The sequence below is a fragment of the Cariama cristata genome, unplaced genomic scaffold (genome assembly GCF_000690535.1).
Source record: "Cariama cristata isolate BGI_N322 unplaced genomic scaffold, ASM69053v1 scaffold27078, whole genome shotgun sequence".
In the NCBI taxonomy this organism is placed as follows: domain Eukaryota; kingdom Metazoa; phylum Chordata; class Aves; order Cariamiformes; family Cariamidae; genus Cariama; species Cariama cristata.
The window spans coordinates 17,447-38,397 of record NW_009633330.1 but is presented as its reverse complement, the minus strand read 5'-3'; the positions used below and the strand labels follow the sequence as shown (position 1 = coordinate 38,397).

The following is a 20,951-nucleotide window of genomic DNA, read 5'->3' as shown; positions in this document are numbered from 1 at the left end:
CCCGGCTCTGGCTAAGAGTGCGGGAGGGGACTGTTGGTCTCCTAGTCCAGCGAGGGGGGTCCCCGCATCAGCACCTGCAACAAGAGCACATGTCAGCCCTCGCATGGCCCCCCCTTTGGCGTGAGCCTTGGGCAAGGAGAGGAGGGTGCTGCTGAGAGCTTCTTCCCCCTCGTCTCCTCCTGTCCTTGGATCTGCAGAGGGAAGCACCGGTGTGCAGGCAGGGATGGCACCCCCCGGGAAGCTGGACATCTCTTGGTGCAATGGGTCAGAGCACACCCCTACCCCTGTGAGGGCTCTGGGTGCTGGCACAGGTCCAGCAGACACCGGCAGCCAGCTGGGGGATGCCAACAGCCGGCTAAGCCCACAGCCTCCTGCTCCGCTCGGGAAGAACAGACCCCTTCAAGGGGAATTTGCTGTCCCAGCACAGCTCAGGCCAAGCTAGGACCAAAAAGGCCACCCTGAGCCAGCCAGGCAGACACAGAAAGCAGCTTCCCCACCTGCAGACTGGCTCTCCGAGAGCTCCAGCATCCTGAGGAGTCCCCTCTCCTGCCTTCCAAGGTCCTGCCAAGGAGAGGAGAACCACCGTCACCGCGCTGCCGCGAGCAAACCCTGGAGCCAGAGTGGCCCCATGGCTACACGTTCCGCTGGCTCACGGGATCAGGCTGGGCACAAGAGGGGATGCTGCACTTCCAGGGCCTCCAGCTGAGCACAGCCAGCCACCAACGGGAAGGGCACTGCCCCATGCCCAGCCTGACCAGTGTGTGAGCAGAGGCAGTTGACAGAAGTTAATAAAGCAGAGCCTGGGTGCCCAAGCCCAGTCAGTGAGCACAGGGCTGTAACAGAGAAATGTGGGCACCAGGGGCTCTGCCATGGCTCGGGGACATCCCCCAGCACTGTGCCTCTGAGGACAAGCTCCGTCCTGCTCTGTCTGAGGGCACAGGGGCCTGGTGCTGGTGGGAAGGGCCTTCCTCCAGGGCACAACCAGATGAGGAACACACATCTTCTGCCCCCTCTCAGCCCCTGGGAAGATGCACCTGTGCTGGTCACGCAGGCTAAGAGAAGACCACTTGGCCTGGCAGCTTTGAGCCTTGCTGGCCCAGCAAAGTGCCTCTCCTTGCTGTTCGCTGCCTCCAGAACTGCTCTAGAAGGCACTGGCATTCTCGCTGCAGGGCTGGAGCTGCAAAGCATCCCAAAACGGGCCACAGCAGGAACCCGTAAGTGCCACTAGGAAGCTTTTCAACGGCCCAGCCCACAGCCACGCATGACCTGCTCCCCCGGTGAGCTGCCACCTTGGCACAAGGCAGGGCCAGAGGAAACACAGGGCCTTGCCGAGCCATCCCAAAGGGCTGCCGGGCTCCAGCACCTTTCCCTCATGCCCTGTGCCTGTATGCAGGATCCCACAGGCCAGCCAGTTGTGGGGCACAGGGACAGAGTCAAACAGCCCCCACAGAGCCGGTCACATGCAGGAGCAGCCGTGCCCTGCAGTACTCTGAACCACACAGCACTTGGCTGTATCCCAGCCAAAATCATCAACCAGAAATCTCATCATTTGCATCTGAATCCCCAAAGGGCTGAGGCCTGTGATGGATTTAAGGGATTATATGAAACTAAGACATCATGTTGTATCTTCATGCTGAGAATCACATTTCTGAGCGCAGGCAAAGCTGCAGCACTAGGGCTTTGCCCGCAGGAACCAGCGGGAAGGCCTGCAAGGACCCTCTCTGTGCTCCCCCGGGACTGCCACGAGCACAAAAATGCACGGTGGGGGCCAACACCTGGCGAGTGACTGTGAGCCAGCTGCTACCCACACTCCTGCATCCCACCTCCTCTAGCAAGCCACGTCCCACACACCCAGCACACCTCCACCACACTCACTCCCCCACATTTCTCCCAGGATGCTGCAGTTTGCTCCCACCACTGAGCAGTTCCCCATGCTCCGGCTTTGAAGCCTTCCCCATGGGAAAGGGCTTGTGGATAGAGTCAGATATGCTTGTCACCCTGACACTGCCCTCCACTCCATCTATATTCAGCCCAGGAAGCCTGCAGGACCGAGGCATGCTGTCTGGCAGCGGGACAGCCCTGGCTGCCTGCCTGCTGGAGAGGTTACTGGCAGCTCTGCTGGATTAGCTCACCCCTGGGACCAGTCCATGCTTTTGCAGAGCGTCGCGGGAAGGAGGGCAACGAGTTCTCTGGCCATGGTGGCTCACAGGGACAGGCAATCCTACATCAGGTCAGTTCATCCTGTCAACCAGAGAAACAGCTCCTGCTGCCAACCCAGCCCCAAACCCAGTGCAAAGCAAAGGAGATGGTCTGCAAGGTCGCCCCTCACCTTGGCGCTTCGCAGCCTCCTGGTTCCCTGAGCTTGCCTAGCAGCCTGAAGGCAGCTGTCCACATGCCTCTGATACTGCAGCAGGGGCACCAGTGACTTACAGAGGTAGCACTTCTCACACCTGCCAGGCAGCAAAGGACAGAGCACCGCATTAGGATTCACCCTGCACAGGGCTCCCAGCCACCAGTGGTGACTTTCCTCCTCCAGGCCACGCCACGGAGAAGACACGTCACCAGATCGGGTCTCGCTCAGTGGGGTCAGGCTGGCACCAGTCGCAAAGCCTGAGTGATGATCAGTCTTCCCTGCCTGTTCCTCTGTACCCTGCTGCTGCAGCAGTGGGACAGTAATCAAATCTGCTCATCTAACTATCTCAAACACCGCTGATTTCTCCCCAGACATAAAGCACCCTGTCAAAATCCACAGAAATGAAGTGTGAGGGCTTTGCAAAGGGGAGCTAAATTCTGCCTGAAAAGCAAACCAAGTGTGTTAAATCAGAGACATTTTACCAGGGCTGGATGAACTTGTCTGACTAGTAAATCAAGTCTTTCTCTGCACTGTCTCCATTTTTATATCATGCCATGTTGAGAGAGGAATGCAGAGCACGCGCTCCTGCTGGGGGGCTGACACAGCGTGTTCCTCAAACCCCCTGATTTGTGTAGAAGATGCCGAGGCTCACGCAGGACGACTGAGTGTGCTTGGGAAGAAAATTATCCTGGGTGAAAGGAGATGAAGGTCAGGTTTGGATTTACACAGTTAGACTCGCTTCCACACCAGCTCTTGGCGGGGACAGAACTGTGCAGAAGAGGGCACTGGTTCTTTAGGAGGGGAGTTATCCTCCCGGGGAGCTATTCAGGAATGGACCATCTCCAACAAGAGATGAGCCCCCAGGGACCAGCCCCAGCAGCATTGTGTGGAGTTTGACAAGCGGTACTCTCCAAGTAAAACTCACCCCAGGCTCTAAAATCTGTATGGAGAGACCCTATCAAGCAAAACTCTGCAGTACTTTTCCCGTATTTTCTTTCCAGTCAGTGCTGATTACCCAGATAATGTGTCTAAACAGAAGCTGTCCTCTCTATAATTAGCCTAATTCCATTAGTGATGTTGCCATCCACTGTTTGTAACAGCAAAATTGCTTCCATAGCAGGGATTTTACTGTCAGATTCTCTCTCATGATGCTTCATGTGGGTGGCAGGAGGAGGGGCTGCATGAGAAGAGATTAAACAAAGCCACTGCTATTCTGAAAGTCTAATTTAATTAAGAATATCACTACAGGTGCCATGTTGACAGACTCTCCATCCTAGCCTCTTCTTTTCCCGGGGTTACCAAGCTCAAATCTCCCATTAGAAACTGGCTGAGTTAGCACCATTTTAGCTACAGCTCTCCCCACAGCGGCCAGAGACCACGCATCCCTGACCCGCCATAGATTGGGCTGAAAGGAAATTAGTGCAAAAATAAACAATCTGAGAACAGCAAATTCCTCTTGCTCCAGTTTAAATATAGCCAGCACTGCAGCAAGAGGCACTGAGGGAAGGCAATTTCTTAGGGAAACATTGCTATAAGGCCAACGGCTAGCATTTATACAGGAATAAAGACATCCATAGGCAAGCTAGATGGAAGCACAGAAACAATCTTGGAGGAACAAGCATACCTACTTACTTGTCAATGTCTAAGGATGTTGGGCCACTGTCACCACTTGCAGCTTTACTTCTTGCCTCTCTCTGATGCCGGGTGAGCACTGGAGGAAAAACAGAAAGGGTTACCTGCCATCCACCCCGAAAGCATCCCTACACCATGTCTGAATGCAACAAGTTTCTATCGCTTCTACCCAAGGCTGCGGCAGAAGCGATGGCAGAGGCAAAGAAATACCAGACTGGGATGGGCAGGGTCTTCTTTCCTGCAGAAGAGGTAGCTGGCCAATTCTCCTTTTTTCTGGGGGGATATTGAAGAAGTTACCTTCCTTGGACTCGCAAGCCAGCTAGTCATTTCACACTGTACCTTGTCTTCTGCCAGAAACAGCTGGATCAACAGTATGTAGTTTACAGTAATTTTAAAGCTGACGCACAGCAGCGCAATAGCCTGGGAGAAGAGTTACACAGCTGCTCCAGCAGCACAGCACCGTTCCCTGCCAAACTAAGCACCCATGCCTACTGCAGGGGAGGGAGCGTGGTAACTGTGAGCTCGGGGCGAAGGAGAGCCGAGGCGGGGGCTGTGCGGAGGCACCAGCCCTTCTGCAGATGTAGTAGGTAGAGTAAGCCTTGCTGGGGATACAGTTCATGCTGGAAAGGGAAGGTTACAACAATTAGCCTACACCTGCTGATTTTTCCACCACCCATGTGAACCGGAGGTGATCTGTACTATTGTCCGCATACAGCTCTGTGGGGCCTCTGGATGAAGATCTCTACCAGGGCTGAGCATCAGTGGTGCTGCTCTCCAGAGGCAGAAGGGAAGGGTCAGCTCCGACACACGTGGGTAACCAGCGAGATCCCGGCTGACCACCACGCTGATGATGGGTCTAACAATTACTGTTCCTTCAGCAAGCCCAAGGAGCCTCTCCAAAGCTGCTCTCCAGGCATCTGCAGGGAGCACATTGGAGAGCTGTCTCTTTCAGTCGAATTCCTCTCAGTGTATTCCTGTTGACACGCCACCAGCAAAGATCCTCAGGGAACACATCAGATAGCTTAGCTTGTTTCAGCAGGGACATTCAAGACTCCAGCTCCAAAACAGATGTCACAGTAAGCACTCTCGGGCAAGCTGGCTAAGGGGACAATGGAGGGAGCTATTTTACAGCCTGGTAACATTGCTTCCCACACTGTCATTAGGAGAAAGGGCTGAATCCAAGGTATAGGCATGACAAACCTGTTATTGTTGGCACATCATCTGTGATAAAGAAAGGGACACACAAAATTTTGTGCGGAACAAAGTTCAGAGTTTAAGCAAAACTCCATTTCCAGAGTGTCAGGCAACCCCAATATCTATCCACAATTCTGATACAACACAGCCTTTCCCTTAGCAGCAATCATTCATCTGCAGCCATGTCCAGCAAATGCACTGCAAGACGCTCAGGAGCTGTTGGGGCTGACGGGAGACATCCACGCTGAAGAAACAAGCTCAGGCATTTCCTAGGACGTGGGTATTGTCTCGTAGGCCATGACTGATACCAATAGCTCATTTCTCACAGGCACTGAAGCGGACGTCTCTCTTTAACTTAGCCTGGCCCAGATTTGAAGTGGCAGCCTGACTAGGAGGACTGATAACCATGGCCACCCCCCAGGCCATCCAGCCTCCCAACAACCCAACTAACACATGTGTTTGACAGCGTGGTGAAAGCTGCTCTCCAAATCAGTGTGCACTCGTTAATATTCCTTTAACACTGTCTCGGGAGCCTCCTGCACCAGCTCAGGTGTTAATCAGTTCTATTTTCTTCCAAAAGCAGTGAACACATCTGGCATAATGGGCCCATTAGAGATGTCTGGGACCAGCTCTGCAGCTGCCCAGGGGAAGACCCCCAGCTGTGCTGCTGGAAGCAGAGGCACAGGAGAGAGAACAGGGCCAGCTGGCAAGGCACGACCTCTGCCAAAACATGCTGGCCGCCCGCAGGAAGGGTGTTCAGAACATGGGAAAAGACTTCCCGTGGGGAAAAGCCCCAGCACAGAGCAGTGCTGATCCACCATGTGACAGGCGCCTTGTAACTCTCCCAGATGCAATGCTCTTCGCTGGGTCAGACACACTCTGTAGCCCAAGAACAACCTTTTCCCTGGCTCGGCATTTCTTCTGGTTGATGAGTCATCCTTGGCCTGCTTGGCTCCACCCTGGGGAAGAGGAGCAAACCCTCCCCAGCACGGCCCTGCTATCAGCACACTCACCCCAGGCACCTCCTGGGGTTGCCAGGTCAGGTTGGCGTGCAGAGCTGCGAGGCCACAGTCACCAAGCTCCTCGCCTTGCTGCATGACCCACCTGCGCTTTGCCCCACCAGCTTCCTCCCCATTCTCACCACCAGCCATAGCACTTTTTGCCCAGGATTCTATTAGTGGCCGGCTCGCCAGCATCTTGTCCTTTCTCAGAAGCGATGAAGCTTTCCTCTGCACCTGTTCCATTAGTCTTTCTGCTGTATCAGTGCCACTTCTATTGATGTCAGGAGCTTTTTAACAGCACCAGTGCTGCTGCTGAAGGCTGCATCAGGTTGCATTTGAGGCTTTGGGAGGAGGGGATATACCAAATCCTCATTTTCCTGAGTTCACGTGGAAACTGAGAGGTTGGGAGCATGGAGACAGAGGGCAAGAGGAATAGAGTGTGTCACAAAGCTCAAGACTATTTACTGTACCCAACAGGGCCAAGACTCGCTTCCAGATGGAGACCAGTGGATTCCTGCGTTGGCAGCAGCAGCGGGCGATGGATGTGATGACTCCAGCAGAGAGCCCCTCTCAAACAAGCGAGCCCTTCAGTCGAGTGCATGAAGGAAGAGGGAGCTGGCACAGCACTTCCACGGCTCCACTTGTTCACTTGGCATTAACACCAGTCACTGAGCTGGAAACGCAGGACCTGAACCTTCCCCAGCCTGGTACAGTAGCTAACGCAACAGCAGGCTCTTCTTTTTTATTTACTCAGACCACAGCAAAATGGAAATTCATGATCAGATTTTCATACTGCCCAGGTATGTGGTGGTCTGGGCATTCAGCCAGGGCAACCATGTACATATGTAGGGGAAGCAACTATAACTCATCTTGCCCAGCTAATTCATTTAAAAACCTGTCCTTAAATATCAGCCGGGCTGAGCTGGCCTCCTGATAGGTAACACTGAAAGACTTTGGTGCATGATTAGAAGAGGGATGAAGAGAAGTAAACCCAGCAAGAATCCACCCTTTTTTGATTTTAAAATGAAAAAAACAGACAGCTATAGTCTGCAGGACTGCATAACCTGCAATTCTAGAGACATCAGGAGTAAATCCAATTAATAAGTCCAAAGACAGACCAGGAACCCCTGACCCAGTACACCAAAGGAAAACTGAAATCATCTTTTCTTAACAGATCAGGACATAGATTAGAGTGCAGAACTTTGATTTTCTCTCACACAAGGCTGTTGCTGTGCTCTCAAGGAAGCCAGCAGCCAGCCAAGAGCACACCATGCTGCAGCACTACAGAACAGCTTCTGGACCCACACAGGAGCTGGTATTTGCTTCAGAAGACAATTCTTCCACCTCTTTTTTCTCCCCATGATTAGCTTTACCTATGGATTTTGTGCTAGTGACGGATGCCAAGGTAACAGCCCTGGAAACAGAGTCCTTTTGTACCTGCACAGCTGTGCCAGGCTACTGTCTGGCCTCTGCTCAGAGCTAAACATCATCACTGCCTATTCAACCCAAACCCCACTGACCAGTCCATCAGCTGAGACCTCTCCGGGTGACTGCTGCCTTTGTACAGCCGCTGGGAATCGGACCGAGGTCCCCTGCAAGCCAGAGCCCCAGAAGGCAGGCAGGATTCTGCCCCACGTTATGTGCTGCTCCAAGTCCCAGAAGCCTGCGGTCCTGCAAAGAGTCTTGGTGCAAACAACACAGGCGTCACAGACTGTTATGGCTAATAAAGCCTGGTCTCTACAGGGAAAATACTAGAATAACTAGCAATAGAAAACCCAAATTACTGTGATTTTGTCCCAAAATCATTGCTCTGCCTAGAGCCATGATTGTAGACCAAAACTCCTTTTATTCCAGGTTAGTTTTCATACGGGGGGATTGTTCTGAACAAGTCAGAACAGCAGAGTAGCAATTCCAAAATAACTACCCTTACAAACATCCCCAGGGAGACCGGTCTGGAAGTAGAGTGGAGAGGCCAACCTTTTTTTTTTAGCCAACACCAAAGGAAAGAACAAATTCCCTCGCACCGCCAAAGAATTCAAAGCCTTTTCCTGATCACAGTCAGGATTCCCCAGGATCAATGGATATACTCACAGTCCAGCCACACCAGGGACCCGATTACCACAAGGCCAAAGATATTCCTGCTAAAAGGCATAGTAAAAATTCTGCTCCATTTTGTACTGCGGATAAGACCTTTATCAGTGTTAAGGATGGGAGAGGAACTGTGATAATTTGTGATTCGCCTGAGCCGAAAGCTTTGCATTAGCAGCTGGTTTGTGCCTGCAGAGAGAACTCCCCACCAAAAGCAAGCACCAAGCAGTATCAGCCACTACTCTGGCTCCTGTTATCTTGACAGGACCCATGTCATATCCCCAAAGATTTAGTGTAACAGGGACCTTGTATTTTAAAACTACATCCACTCTGCGTTAAGATTACATGATGAAACTTCTTCCTGCTAGAGGAATGCAGAAGTCACAGTTCTTGTACTAGCTCCGATATGCTCAAATTGCTTAAACATCATAGATTTAGGTTGCATTTAATAACCCAGTATGTAACTGAAAATTATATATTCACAACCTGAAAAGTTAATCTTATTACAAGCTACCACTTTGATATTACCTGACATTCTGCTAACACAGACTTTACATTTCAAGCAGCAGCTAAAACATAACTTATTGAATATGTTGATAACCAACCGGCATATTTGTTCACTTAAGCTCTACAAAGGTTGGCTATGGAAAACTGATACAGAGAAGACTGTAAAGAGGATTAATATGGGCATTCTGACCATGCTTCTATGCTTCACTCTTCACACGAAGGAGAAAAATCCAAGCTCCCAGATCAATAGCTATCACTTTGCAATTTTAGAGGAACAAGAAGGAAAGATTTCTGCAATCGCTTGCAGCTGAACAAGCCATTATTGCACACACAAATGTCAAACTCATTGCAGAGTGCAGGCCATACTTGGAACATTCTCCCTTCTCAAGAGCCCTGAAGGACGCTCACCCGCATGGCTCAGGAGCCTGCCATTTCATACCACTGGCAGATTCTCTGCAGGTCCTCAACAAAACACACAATAGACATGTCTTATGAGTACTGCCTGAAGCATCCAGGGCTAGATCCTGGGGTAATATTCAGATTATACACTTTCCAAGGGACTAATAATGTGATGAATTACGAAGTCAATCAGAGAGAAGATGTCTCTGTGCAGCAGGTGCTGGAAACACAGGAGCCTCCGATAACACTCTCCTGGCCGGCTTGGAGAAGGAACAAGGTAGGGTGAACTAAACCTTCCCCTGTGCCACGCCATGCACCAAATATCCCGAGAGGGACAAGACTGCAGCACCTGGCCGCAAGTAACAGGAAAGGGGGACGAGCACAAAGAGCAAACACACAGAAGCAGTGCTTGGCAGACCTGGACTGTGCTCGCCAGCCTCCTCTCCCACGACGCCGTTGCAGTACATGGCATGCAGCTCGATCTCCGTAGCTGGAAAGCCTTGGTCACACAGTGGGCATGACACACGGTCAGCAGCTGTAGGACTACACTCAGACACAGTCCTGCCAGCATCTTCATCTCCACCTCCCTAAGGAAGAATAAGGAAAAAAGTTAGCCAGACAGTTAATTGTGCTGTTTCTCTTTTTTTTTTTTTTTGCCAGGTGCAGAGCTCCGTGCTGTCCAGTAGCTACTCACCCTCCCACAGACTCAGTTTTTCTTGGAAAGTTTTATTCTCCCTTCATCACATACCAGTCAGAAATAAGACCACTGGCTGAGTAAAATGCGCAGCACTAATAACTAATTCTTCTTCCAAAGGCAACATGTCCTTCTGAATCATGGTGAAACCTCCCTGCACAGTCGTGCACACCATTTAAGGCAAACATCACCTGTACTACTGCGAAAAATGGCAAAGCTTCCATTAATCAGGAAAGCTCAGAAGCGAAACTGATGGAAAATTCATGGGGCAAAGCAAGAGTTCAACACCTGACTTGTGCTCATCAGTTTCTGGACATGATCCACGTTACGCAGGCGGCACTGTCTGGGAACACAGCTTCCTCCAGGATGAAAGGAGGCTGCTGTGCTCTTAGGGAGCCTGGAGAGATCACGGGGAAGCTCCTCCTCTCTAGAGGAGGTGGCTGGAGCAGTCATCAGAGGGGACACACATCAAGGAGGGAGGCAATACCATTAAAAATCCATGTCACACAAAATTACTAGCAGTGGCTTTTCAACAGGGCAAAACGTCACATCCCGTGTTTGTTCTCCGAGTGCCATTACCACTTACCGATACTCTCTTTCTGCATTGGTTATACAGCTGCAAAGGTGCTCCACCACTCACCCACGGAGATACAGCCTGCTCCCTACACTACTGATGCTCCCAAGATGCAGCAGACTGCTGCCATCTCACTCATAACTAGATCTCTGCCCAGTCAGGCTTGCTACAAGATTTCTCCACATTCAAGAAAGAACCTTTCCCTCCCCGCAACGATTAAAAAAAGTTATTTAAATATTAACTATGTAGAAGAAACCTATAGAAAAATAATATAGGAGAGTTTTCTGTTCTTAGGGCTAAGCAGTGACATGTAGACAGTATGCAGCAAAACTGCCGTCTGCTTCCCTCCAACGGTATAATTTCAGGGAAGCAGTAATTGGGGTCAGCCAAGATGCTCAGTGCCACTGGAGCGCTTTGTCATATTACTTGGTTTATTACTTGCTTTTCCACACAAGAGTCTGATCCAGATTTTTATGTCCTAAAGGGAAGGAGGGTGCTTTGTTGACTCAGAGGAGCTATGCAAAAAATTGCAGGACCGGCCCTTAAAGTGAGAATCCAACTCACAAAACACATTTCTCCCAGACACTAGCTGAAAGGCTACAGCACCGAGCCTCAGGAACACCTCTCATTTCCAGGGAGGCTCTCTGCCCTGGATTTCTGTGGAGGTGTTGCCACCAGAGTTCCTCCAACTGAACACAGGCTGTTGAAGTACATCACTTACAGCATTAGCACTCATACCCTGCTCTCACATCTCAGAGTCACTACATCTTGTGAAGTCCTCACCGTGGGCATCACACACAGAAGTCATAAAAAACAAGATGTGTCAAATATGAATGATCAGATCAAACCTGCATTATCCTAGTCAGACAACACATGTAAAAAATATGATGGGAAAAGCAGCAGGCATTGCTCCTTCTAGTTGACATTTTTAAAGCAATCATAGGAGATCACCAATTCTGCACACCCTGCCCGCCTACATTCGGTGGTAAATTACTAATTTTAAATGGAAATGCAACATTCTGCAACAAAAAGACACCACAGTCCCAAAACTGCTTGTACAAAACCTTGCTGTAACAGTCTGGAAAACCTCAACTACAGAACCAATCACCCCTGTCAGAGGCAGAGTCTGTTGCTTCTCCTCTTTAGCAGAGGAAATTGCCTACAAGACATAGTACCTGCAGCCGACAGCCAGCCAAAAGCAATGCTAGAGGCTGAGCTCAACAACAAGGCTCCTGAGTTGTGGCTCAGCATCTGCTAGGATGGAGTCAGTCCCAGCGGTCTATGTTCGCTTCATGCTCACCGCTGATGCACATGGTAGCTGTTGCTGCCGTCCTCCTAGAGGACTGCAGGCTCTGGACCGGTACCCACTGCCAACGATAATGCTGTCAAACAATCCCTAGGAAGCCCCACCACATCGCTCCCCAACACCGTGCTGATCACCTTGTGCTGTCTTACGCAGAGGTGTGAGACCTGGGGCACCCTCTGCAAAGCATGAGGGACAGGACAGCGTCCTGGCCACAGCCAAATGTGTCATGAACGTGCTTTGGTGGCTGCAGCCTCCCAGCTCAGCACAGGACAGCCGCCGCTCTCTGCTGCAGTCTCTAATTGACTGAGCAGTGCTTTGAGATACCTGCAGAACGAAAGGCACACGAGAGCAGAAGCTGGTTTATTAAGAGGCCTGTGACAATGAGACATCGGAGCTGCAGATGCACTGTACAAGCTGCAGACTCCCAGAATGAGCTTTCCACAAATGAATCCTCTTGTCAAGAGCTGTACGATTCTGTATTCATGTACCCTGCCAGAGGAGTACTTGGCAACCCCTTTGATATCGTGCTCTAAATTAATAGACAAAGGGAGTTTTATCAGAAGCAGGAACTGAAGTCAGATGTCAGTACAGCGACAGCTGCAAAGCAATTGCTGCACAGGTGTGACAACACAGGGAAAGGAGCCGTACAACAGCGTACATCTGCATCGGGAGGTAAGAGGATGGCCCTGCCACTGACTTATAATTGCTATTAACTATTACTGCGTAGAAATCAAGATTCCTAGGTTCAGGCCACTCTGTTTGGACTGCAAACCACCACCAGCCCTCAACACTTCAAAATCATCTTTACCCCAGCCCAGTCTCTGAGAAAACCTCTCCTCTTAACCTCTTGGAGATGGTCTGTGGAGAACAAACACTGAAATTCAGAGGACTGTAGCAGGGAAAAGCATGTGACTGAGGTTTAGTAGGGCTCCCCTCACAGCTCCTGGGGTCCCTCTGCATTGCTGACCATCACAGCACTACACCTCTGAGCACGGGCAAGCAACAGCACTGCCATCCACACTGATGGCATCCTCCAGCACAGCAGTGCACAGTATAAAGGAATGAGCTGGAATTGGTAACCCTCCAGCTACAGGACTGAAAGGCTCCAGAAGCAGCTGCACATAGCCCCCAGCCAAAAGGGGCTAGAGACAAAAATGAAGAGGGAACTGTTTGTGAGGATCCCAACAGCAGAAGCCCAGGCTCCGAGCTACTCAAGGGAAACGCTAGCACAGCTCAGCTGAACGACGGTCTAGAAGGCAGGACTGGAAACAGGACCCTTCCCCAACTTGAAACTTTTACCTGCATAGGTGCATCCTTGCTGCCCAAACAGAGCTCTTCTCTCTCCACCTCAATAGCTTCCAGCGGACTCAGCTGGGTCTCTGCAGAAAAACACCTCCATGTCAGTGCAGGTTTCCAGCCCCCAAACTATCTCCTCACTTGTTGATGTAACTTAGCCCATTTCTTAACAGCATTTTCACAGGTTCAAAACGTTTTTTAGACTTGCCACAAATGTTATCAGACAATGTGCAATAACATATCCAGATGAGGGGTTAAAGTCACAGCACAGTGGTGTGAGGATAAAGCCACCACACTGGCTTCATGGAGAGTGAGACTAGACACAGGGAAAGCGTGTGGGGCACTTGCTGGGATGGAGACAAAGCAAGAATAGAGCTCTCTCTCGCATCCAGACAAACAGAGCTCCCATTCTGCAGTCTGCCTCACAGTCGCACCTTCTTTAGACCTCCACGTCTGCCTTAGCAACAAAATATGCCTCCAAGCACCACCATGACCTCTCTCTCTCCAGCTGCTTGTGAACAGGAGCGGTTTCTTATTAATTTTCTCACTTAAAAGCCTGGACCAGAAAATCTCAAACATGGTAGGAGAGACCAAGGAAGAAAAACTCATTGGTCTCAAACATGTTTAATTAATGTAAGAGAAAAATAATTTCAGCTCTCATACTTTACATATATCTTGACACTGAAAAATCTGAAAATTTCTTGATTGCAAGAGACCACTCCTGACATCTTGTTTTGAGTGATCCTTCTGTACCGATGTACATCCTGGTGTCTTCTTCAGCAGCAAGTCCCCAGCAATCTCTAGTCACAGAACTGTCTTAGAGGAAATAGGTTCAAAACCAGGGAATCAAACTAAATTACCTGGATAATTTCAGCCCTGACAAACAGGGCTGGGAAAGAAACCTTGTTTTGTTCAAGTAACTTGAAAATTCTCTTCTTTTCTCCAAATTTTATAAATGTGTAACTTTCAGCGCAAAATTCAGAACATTCTCAAGTGCCTCTTACCTGGACAAACAGAGAGGTCTTCTTCAGCGGAGTTTTCTGTGGCAGTATCTGGGCCCCTTTTACTGCCAAGTGGGGTCAACATGGAGATGCTGTTCAAAATGTAAATATAATATAAATCTCCAATGCAGTAGGTGTAACAGCCACACCTGCCTGTCTCATGCAGTTCAGAACAGCAGATGATGCCATCATTTCCAAGTAGTCAATATCTGATAGCCAGAAATGACCAGGATAACAGCGAAATATGGGTAAAAAATGCTGTCCTAGGCAAAAACCCCAAAGGGAACACTTTTTCTTCTAGAAGCCCTTGACAAACAAGGCACAAAGGGTTACTATCTCATGTTAGGGGAGCAAAAATACCTGCTCACAACTGTGAGACTCTCTTGATTTTTTCTACTCTTAGAAGATTTGGGAGTTGTGCAGCTATCAGCACTGTGCTTCTTTCTGTCTGGAAAATCCTCAGAGAGGAAAGACACAGACTTACTTTATCCCACATTACCCTCTCCCTCTTCACACTGCTAATTTTTTTCCTTATCGCTGTGTACAGCATCCAGAAGCAGCATGGATGCAACACAACGCAAGGCTTCCCTGCAGCAAAGTCCTAACAGCATTAGCGTGGCGGTTCCTCTGAGCAGCACCAGGTACTGCTGCTCTCGTTTTGACCTTTGGATTCCTCCTTTTTTTTTTTTAGCTCCCCTCACACTGCACAGTGTCTTTCCGAAACATGTAGGCATTGCTGAGTAAGTCTGGCACCCATGCTGACACACTCCACGCTTTGCGTGGCTTTCTGATTAGTCTGATCAAGCATGCAAGAACACATTTAAAAAACATGAATCCCCATACTGACAAACAGAAGATTTATTAAGCTCAACCACAGGCCTTAGAGAGGAGAGAACAGCCACTGCTGATTTATGATAAACAACAAAATTCTGATAGGAAATCACAAGTGGCTTTTCTCTCTAAATAAAGCATCTCAAAGCATTTGTTATGAATCCAGGCTGAGCATGTTCTACTCTGTGTCTAACATCAGGGCTCACTTCAAAAGAACTCACACAAAACAACTTGCTATGACATTTATAAAATGGGCTAATCAATTTGAAGTCAAACCACATTTCTTGCTACACCAACTATCTCCTGGTAACAAAGCCTATAATCATTTATTAAAACCCCAATCTACCATGCTCCACACAAAGCGTAAAACAATCAGGCACAACGGTCCGCAGAAAGCAAAGCAGCCTCTTCTCATTGCTGCTGCTTCCTAAACCGCTTCACTACCTCCAGACAGCTCAGAGCCCTGTTTTCCTATTAAGCACTGCTGAGGCCAGCCGGCCGGGGTGCCCGAACCTTACCCGAGAGAGAGGACTGTGCTGGCAAACTACCAGGAGCCAGAAGGCAACACTTAATGTGCACAAAACTGCGAAGACCGCAGCCGTTTCTTGCCTTGTTGCAGATGTGCCAGCTGCTCAAGGAGCGGTTGTAGCACCCAGGTGTGTCCTGGCCCCAAGGGGGACAGCCAGGACCTCCTGCGTGGCTTGAGGAAGGTCCCAAACTAACCCCACCAGCTACACCAAAGGAAAGAGGTCCCTCTCTTTTCATATTCAGCTCTGGCCTCTTCTGCCTTAAGCAGGCGAGAGGCCAGCGCTGCGGAGTGCACACCTCGGTGCCTTCTACGCAAGCACACAAGCTCAGACCTCAGCTGTCACAAACTCATCAGCCTCAGCAGCCGCAGGTTCCTCCTACTCCCCAAGGTGAGCTTTAAGCTTGTTAGAAAGGTGCAAGCAAGAGGGATTTTTATACTCTGCATATTGATATTAACTGCTCAGGCCAAACGCTGTTAGATCAGAGGAAAGTCGGCAGTTTTGTTCCAAAGCAGGTTTAAATTATAAAACCCAGCAAATAAAAAACATGACATTATCTGGTCTGTCTTATAACTTGTTTCTTGAATCCTCTCCCATTTGCCCTTCTCCCACAGCCTTTGCTGCAGAATTGCATCCCACAGGAAGGAGAAGGGAAAAAAAAAAAAAAAAAAACACGGAAAAGAGGAGTAGGCTTAAATCTGAAGAAAATCATGTTGGCTTGTCCCACACCTGTCATCTGCTGAAGTGGCTTTTCTGGAGCACTGCACTCTATCTTTGGCTGATAGGCAGTGCCGTCTGGCTTCCTCCCTTCTTTCCTCTTCAGCAGTAAGGCAAGAACATAAAAATACACACAGAAATCCAGTAAACCCTCCACCATGCTGCCTATGCGCCTTCCCAGACAGACCATGTGATGGCATGGCTGTAACTCACCTTCAGCTCACCTACCCACTTCCACAGCTTTACTGCACCACATCAAGTTAGCTTCAGAGGGCAAGGATTAAGTCCTCGTACTTGTACTAGGATGCACCTTGCATGGTTTATAAACTAACAAGAGTAACTGACCTCTTCTCCCCAGTTGTGTCCCACCTCTCTCCCACGCTGCTCCAAAGCCGTGTATTTCCAGGGATATCCAACAGCAGTGATTGCAGACAGCCTTTCCAGCAAGCCCTGCTGCCAGGCCCTGCGGTGAGCCCCAGTGAGACTGCACCCCAAAATATTCCAGGGAAAGTGAAAGAGCCCACATCACCAGATCAAGACCATGAGCCCCACGCTCTGAAATCACCCTACTCACCTCTGTGCAATGTGCATGGGTTCCCCATCATCACGCACATCCTCTGCAGGCAGCACCTGGGAGGTCTGGAAAGGAAAATTCTGGTATTATATAAAACAATGTACAGAGCTAACCAGGATCTGCCGGGTCATCAGATTCTGTCTGTGACATTGCACCCAGACTGTTGTGTATTTTTTTTCTGAAAATGGCTAAGTATCCATCCCGAACTAGTCAGCTTTTTCCTCCATCACTCCTTTTGGTAAGGTGTTTCAGCAGCTCCCTGCAATAATACCTGGCAGTACTTTTTGTTACCTTGCTGCCTAGACATTTTCCATGACACAGTCCATGTCAACCTTCTCCATCACTTCCCACAGCCTCTGCCTGTCCCGAGCATCTATCCTGATGCACTTGTAGGCAGCAACTATAGCTCTTCTCCATCTCCATTTGTACTGAGCTAAACAACTCAAGGATTTTAGCGTCCCCTTGCACTCCCTCAAGCACCCCAGCAGCCCTCACCTACTCCAGTTTAAAATCTATTTGCCTGAGCCAGGATGACCTGATCAACTGGTACAACTGATGTTTGACCACGAGAAGTACTTTTCTGAAATTTCATATAGATAAGACCTGTTGCATTTTTCTTGACTCCAAAATCAGCTGTCCCATCAAAGAGAGGGAACAGATTAACCTGCACAATCTATAGCTGGTAAATCCGTGTGCATTTTATCCCATTTTTCATTTAGTTCTACGACTCCACTTACTCTTTCCTTTAAAATTTGTTCAAAAGCCTCATGCACTGCCAAGGTCAGGCTAACACACCAGTCATTACCCAGATCCCTTTTTCTTCTTCAGTGTACACGTTACACTTGCCATTCTCTAATCAGGTGGAATTACAACGGTTTATTAGCAGTCCTTGCTGTCAGGCCCGCGATTTCTCATGCTAGTTCTCAAAGAAATCCAAGGAGCTTTCCTCCCCCTTCCTCGACTCTATTATAAACTCTCCGAGTTTGATTTCCACCATAGGTTTCAACTCCAATCAGCTCCACTCCTGGATGGCTGATGTACTTCCCCAGCAAGCCCCAAAACAAAGCCTCCTGTCAGATTTCCCTAAAGTGATGCCAACCCCCAAATATTCTGTTTTATCTACACTGTTTTTACTTCTTCACAGCCTAACTCATCATTAACATAAAATGCCACACTTCCTCCTTTATTTTTATTTCTCTTTTCCTGAGTTGTGCATATCTTAACAATGCCTCTGCCCTGGTCATGAATACTGGGCCATGTTTCTGTTTTTCCCAGTACATACGTTATAAGGTATGGCACTAATTCAGGACTCGTAACTCTCCAGAACTGGGTCTTTTCCCTCTGAATCTTTTAAAGACCAAGAGTCCTCCAACCTTATTTGAAAGGCTATGAAGGAATTGATTCCATTAGCACTGAAGTTCGTTAGTGCAGGTTCACAGGCTACGAGATCTCCTGACAACCAGGATTTGCTCCGTGCAAACAGCCCTCGGCTGCAGGTGGCAGTCGCAGCAGTTGCCCACTGCCAGGGTGGAAGGTCTCTGCCCGCTCCAGGCGAGGGTTTCAAAGCAGGGGTACAGGCAGGCTCCCTCAAGCACATCATTTGCACCTTCATTTCACTGGTACTACACACAGCACGAGGTTTTTGCAAGGACAGCTTTGAGTCCCCATGGATGGTTTCTAGCCTCGGCACAGCCTAAAATCTGCCACCAGCCCCACCAGCAAATAGCACTGGGGGAGCCCCAGGGCAGTACCGGCAGCAGCAGACTCCAAGCCATGCGGCACACCAGGGACACGGCTGCTCTGGACCCCTCCTTTGTCACTGCCAGTGGAATTGTATTCGATAGAAGGAAAAAAAATGGAGACAAGGCACAAGCAGACACCAAACGTATCGATCTTGCAAGTAAATCACCTGCGCCGGTCTCAGTGTGCGACTGCACACAGAGGCGAGAGAAAGGGGCAACCTCTCAAGCTGGGCGTGATAAGGCAGATGAAAGGGCATTTAGAAAGTATTTTCTCTCAAGTAAATAAAATATTGGCAAATTTCGGGCTAGGGTTGAAATTTTAAATTCTGCTCCACCTCCTCCTTCCTTATTTTTTCACCTTAAAAATATCAGAAAGACTACATCTACATACACGTTATGGCTCTTTGAGAGAGCTCTTGTGGTCAGGATGAGTACATTACAAGTTCCCACTCAGCACCACTAAAATCTCTTTTCTCCCCAAGAATTAATTAGGTATTAGCATTAAACAGATAATATTAAAAAAAAAAACCAAACACAATTTTCAATACTGATTAAAAGTTCACACCCTTCTCAGCTGCTGTAGCTTTCCAAGGGCTTTCGCGTACACATCCACAGACCCGCAGTCACCCCAATCTTCCAGATTAATGACACCTCCATTTTCAAAGGAAAAGATACAGAAGAAAAAAAAAAGCAGTTTGCCTTAAGAATCTTTCAGGTCTTTTGTATCTATCCTAAAGAAATGAAAAAGGGCACAAGTTGGTTTCTTTCCTCTGCAGGTCACCTCTAAGACTTGTTTAAATCTGTATCTGCTAAATCCAAGCCAAAGCACTGTCATGAAAAGTCACATTTCAGCACAGGCTGCTCTGCTCTTTTTCTGCAACCAGAAAATGCAGACATGACGTTTTTCCTAAGTGTTCAATACTACAAGACAGAATATAAATATCACAAAACAAGTTAAGTATCTTTCTAACACCAGGGTAAATGATCAAATACACTTGAAAACAGGAACAACAGAGCTGAGGCTTCAGTCATAGAGAAGATAAAGTTATACAATGATCCGGGAGTGAAGTCATTATGAAAAATGAGGGTTGGAAAAGGCTGACACAAACCTAAAATACAGCAGTAATAAATACTTCATCTGACTAGCAATCTGTTTAAACTTAGCAGTGACAGAAAGCTGCCTTCCGCTCCAACAAGAGAGCCCTGACGGAGACAGAGGCTGACACCTAGTGTCTAGCAGACCCAACAAGCAAGCCAGAGAGAAGGTGCCCAACCACCAGAACTAGGACGAGGAGCACCACCGTGATGACAGATCACCCCAGGCAGGCAGAAGATGCCTGCGAGCATGCAGAGCCTCTCCTGACCACAACCGCAGGACCACAAGGGAAAAGAGCACTTGCAAGGGTGAAGCACGGACGCAGATGAGCATGTAGGTGCAAAAAGGAAAGGCTGTGCTCCAAGGACAAAAGCCACATTTCTGTCTCTGAAGGAAAACGCAGAGCTCCCCACATGGCCACGGGTTTATAAGCTGGTTTGCCAGAGCTGGTGGTGGTCAGCATCATCTCTGTGCTTGCTACCTGACACGCTGCTAGGCTACACCCTTTTGAGAAGGACAAGTCGGTTGGAAGTCTTTATCTCAGTGGTGCATTAATGGACGACTGCCAGGCTGCATGATGGCCCCTACCATTTGTAAGCTGGGTATCAGCCTGTATGCTTTTCCTCTCCCTTTCACAGCAAGCTGTGTGGCTAGGGGAGGAAGTCCTTAAATTTAAGAGGAGCATTAAAGAGCAGTGCCTATTTTCAGAAGCGACTGAACCCTAAAATAGACAGAAGAGAAGGACTGCTCAGCCTCTGCTCAGCGGCAAAGCTCTTACCTGGCAGTAGCTGGTGGTCGGTTCATCATCGGAAGTGGAGTTCTTCTCTTCTTCCATGCTGTGCCCTGGACTCTCTGCCTCCCTCCTCTTTGAAGGGAGGAGCCAGGTGATGCTCTCAGACTCCTTCTGCCCGTCTGGATCTCCATCTTCTGTATCATCAGCAACCCCGTTCTCCCTGTTTATCTGCTCTCCTTTCCCAAGCTCATTTTGGCTCATGGATGAACTGGGCACAACCGGGTTACCAAACTCCTTCTTATGCAACAGCTGCCTCTGAGCCTGCTTCAGGCTCTTCTGGTAAACCTCCAGCTGACACAAGATGACTTTGGTGTACTGGTTGGGGTCCACCCCTTTAGGGCAGAAGGGGATGCCCCAGTAATAGTGCACTGTGTCTCTTGCCTCCTCCTGCTTGTGCTTCTCCTCTGCCACACTCAGTAGGCAAAGATCAGGGGTACTGTCAGGCACCTCGTTCTGCTCTGCTTGCTCTGTGGAAACACAGACTTTGGCAGTGTGCCCGGGCTGCGACGTGTGTTTGGTAACTGCTCCTCCACCACTCTTCCTGGGACTGCCACACCGTTCTGTGGCCCAGCTCTTCCACAGCATGGTTGAGCTCCCTGGACTAGCTTCTCCTGCAGAATGGCCAG

General features: G+C 49.2%; 1 protein-coding gene across 1 annotated transcript in view; it reads right to left on the bottom strand.

Annotated features, from left to right (window-relative positions):
* Nucleotides 1-20,951, bottom strand: part of UIMC1 (ubiquitin interaction motif containing 1) — a 34,800-nt gene that overhangs the window by 340 nt on the left and 13,509 nt on the right. Inside the window, exons 5-13 of the mRNA XM_009706728.1 lie at nt 20,311-20,945; nt 16,695-16,759; nt 14,049-14,137; nt 13,048-13,127; nt 9,593-9,761; nt 3,986-4,064; nt 2,330-2,450; nt 498-561; nt 5-74 (exon numbers count right to left, since the gene is read on the bottom strand). Coding sequence (XP_009705030.1) covers nt 5-74; nt 498-561; nt 2,330-2,450; nt 3,986-4,064; nt 9,593-9,761; nt 13,048-13,127; nt 14,049-14,137; nt 16,695-16,759; nt 20,311-20,945 — 1,372 coding nt within the window. The remainder of the gene's footprint in view (nt 1-4; nt 75-497; nt 562-2,329; nt 2,451-3,985; nt 4,065-9,592; nt 9,762-13,047; nt 13,128-14,048; nt 14,138-16,694; nt 16,760-20,310; nt 20,946-20,951) is intronic.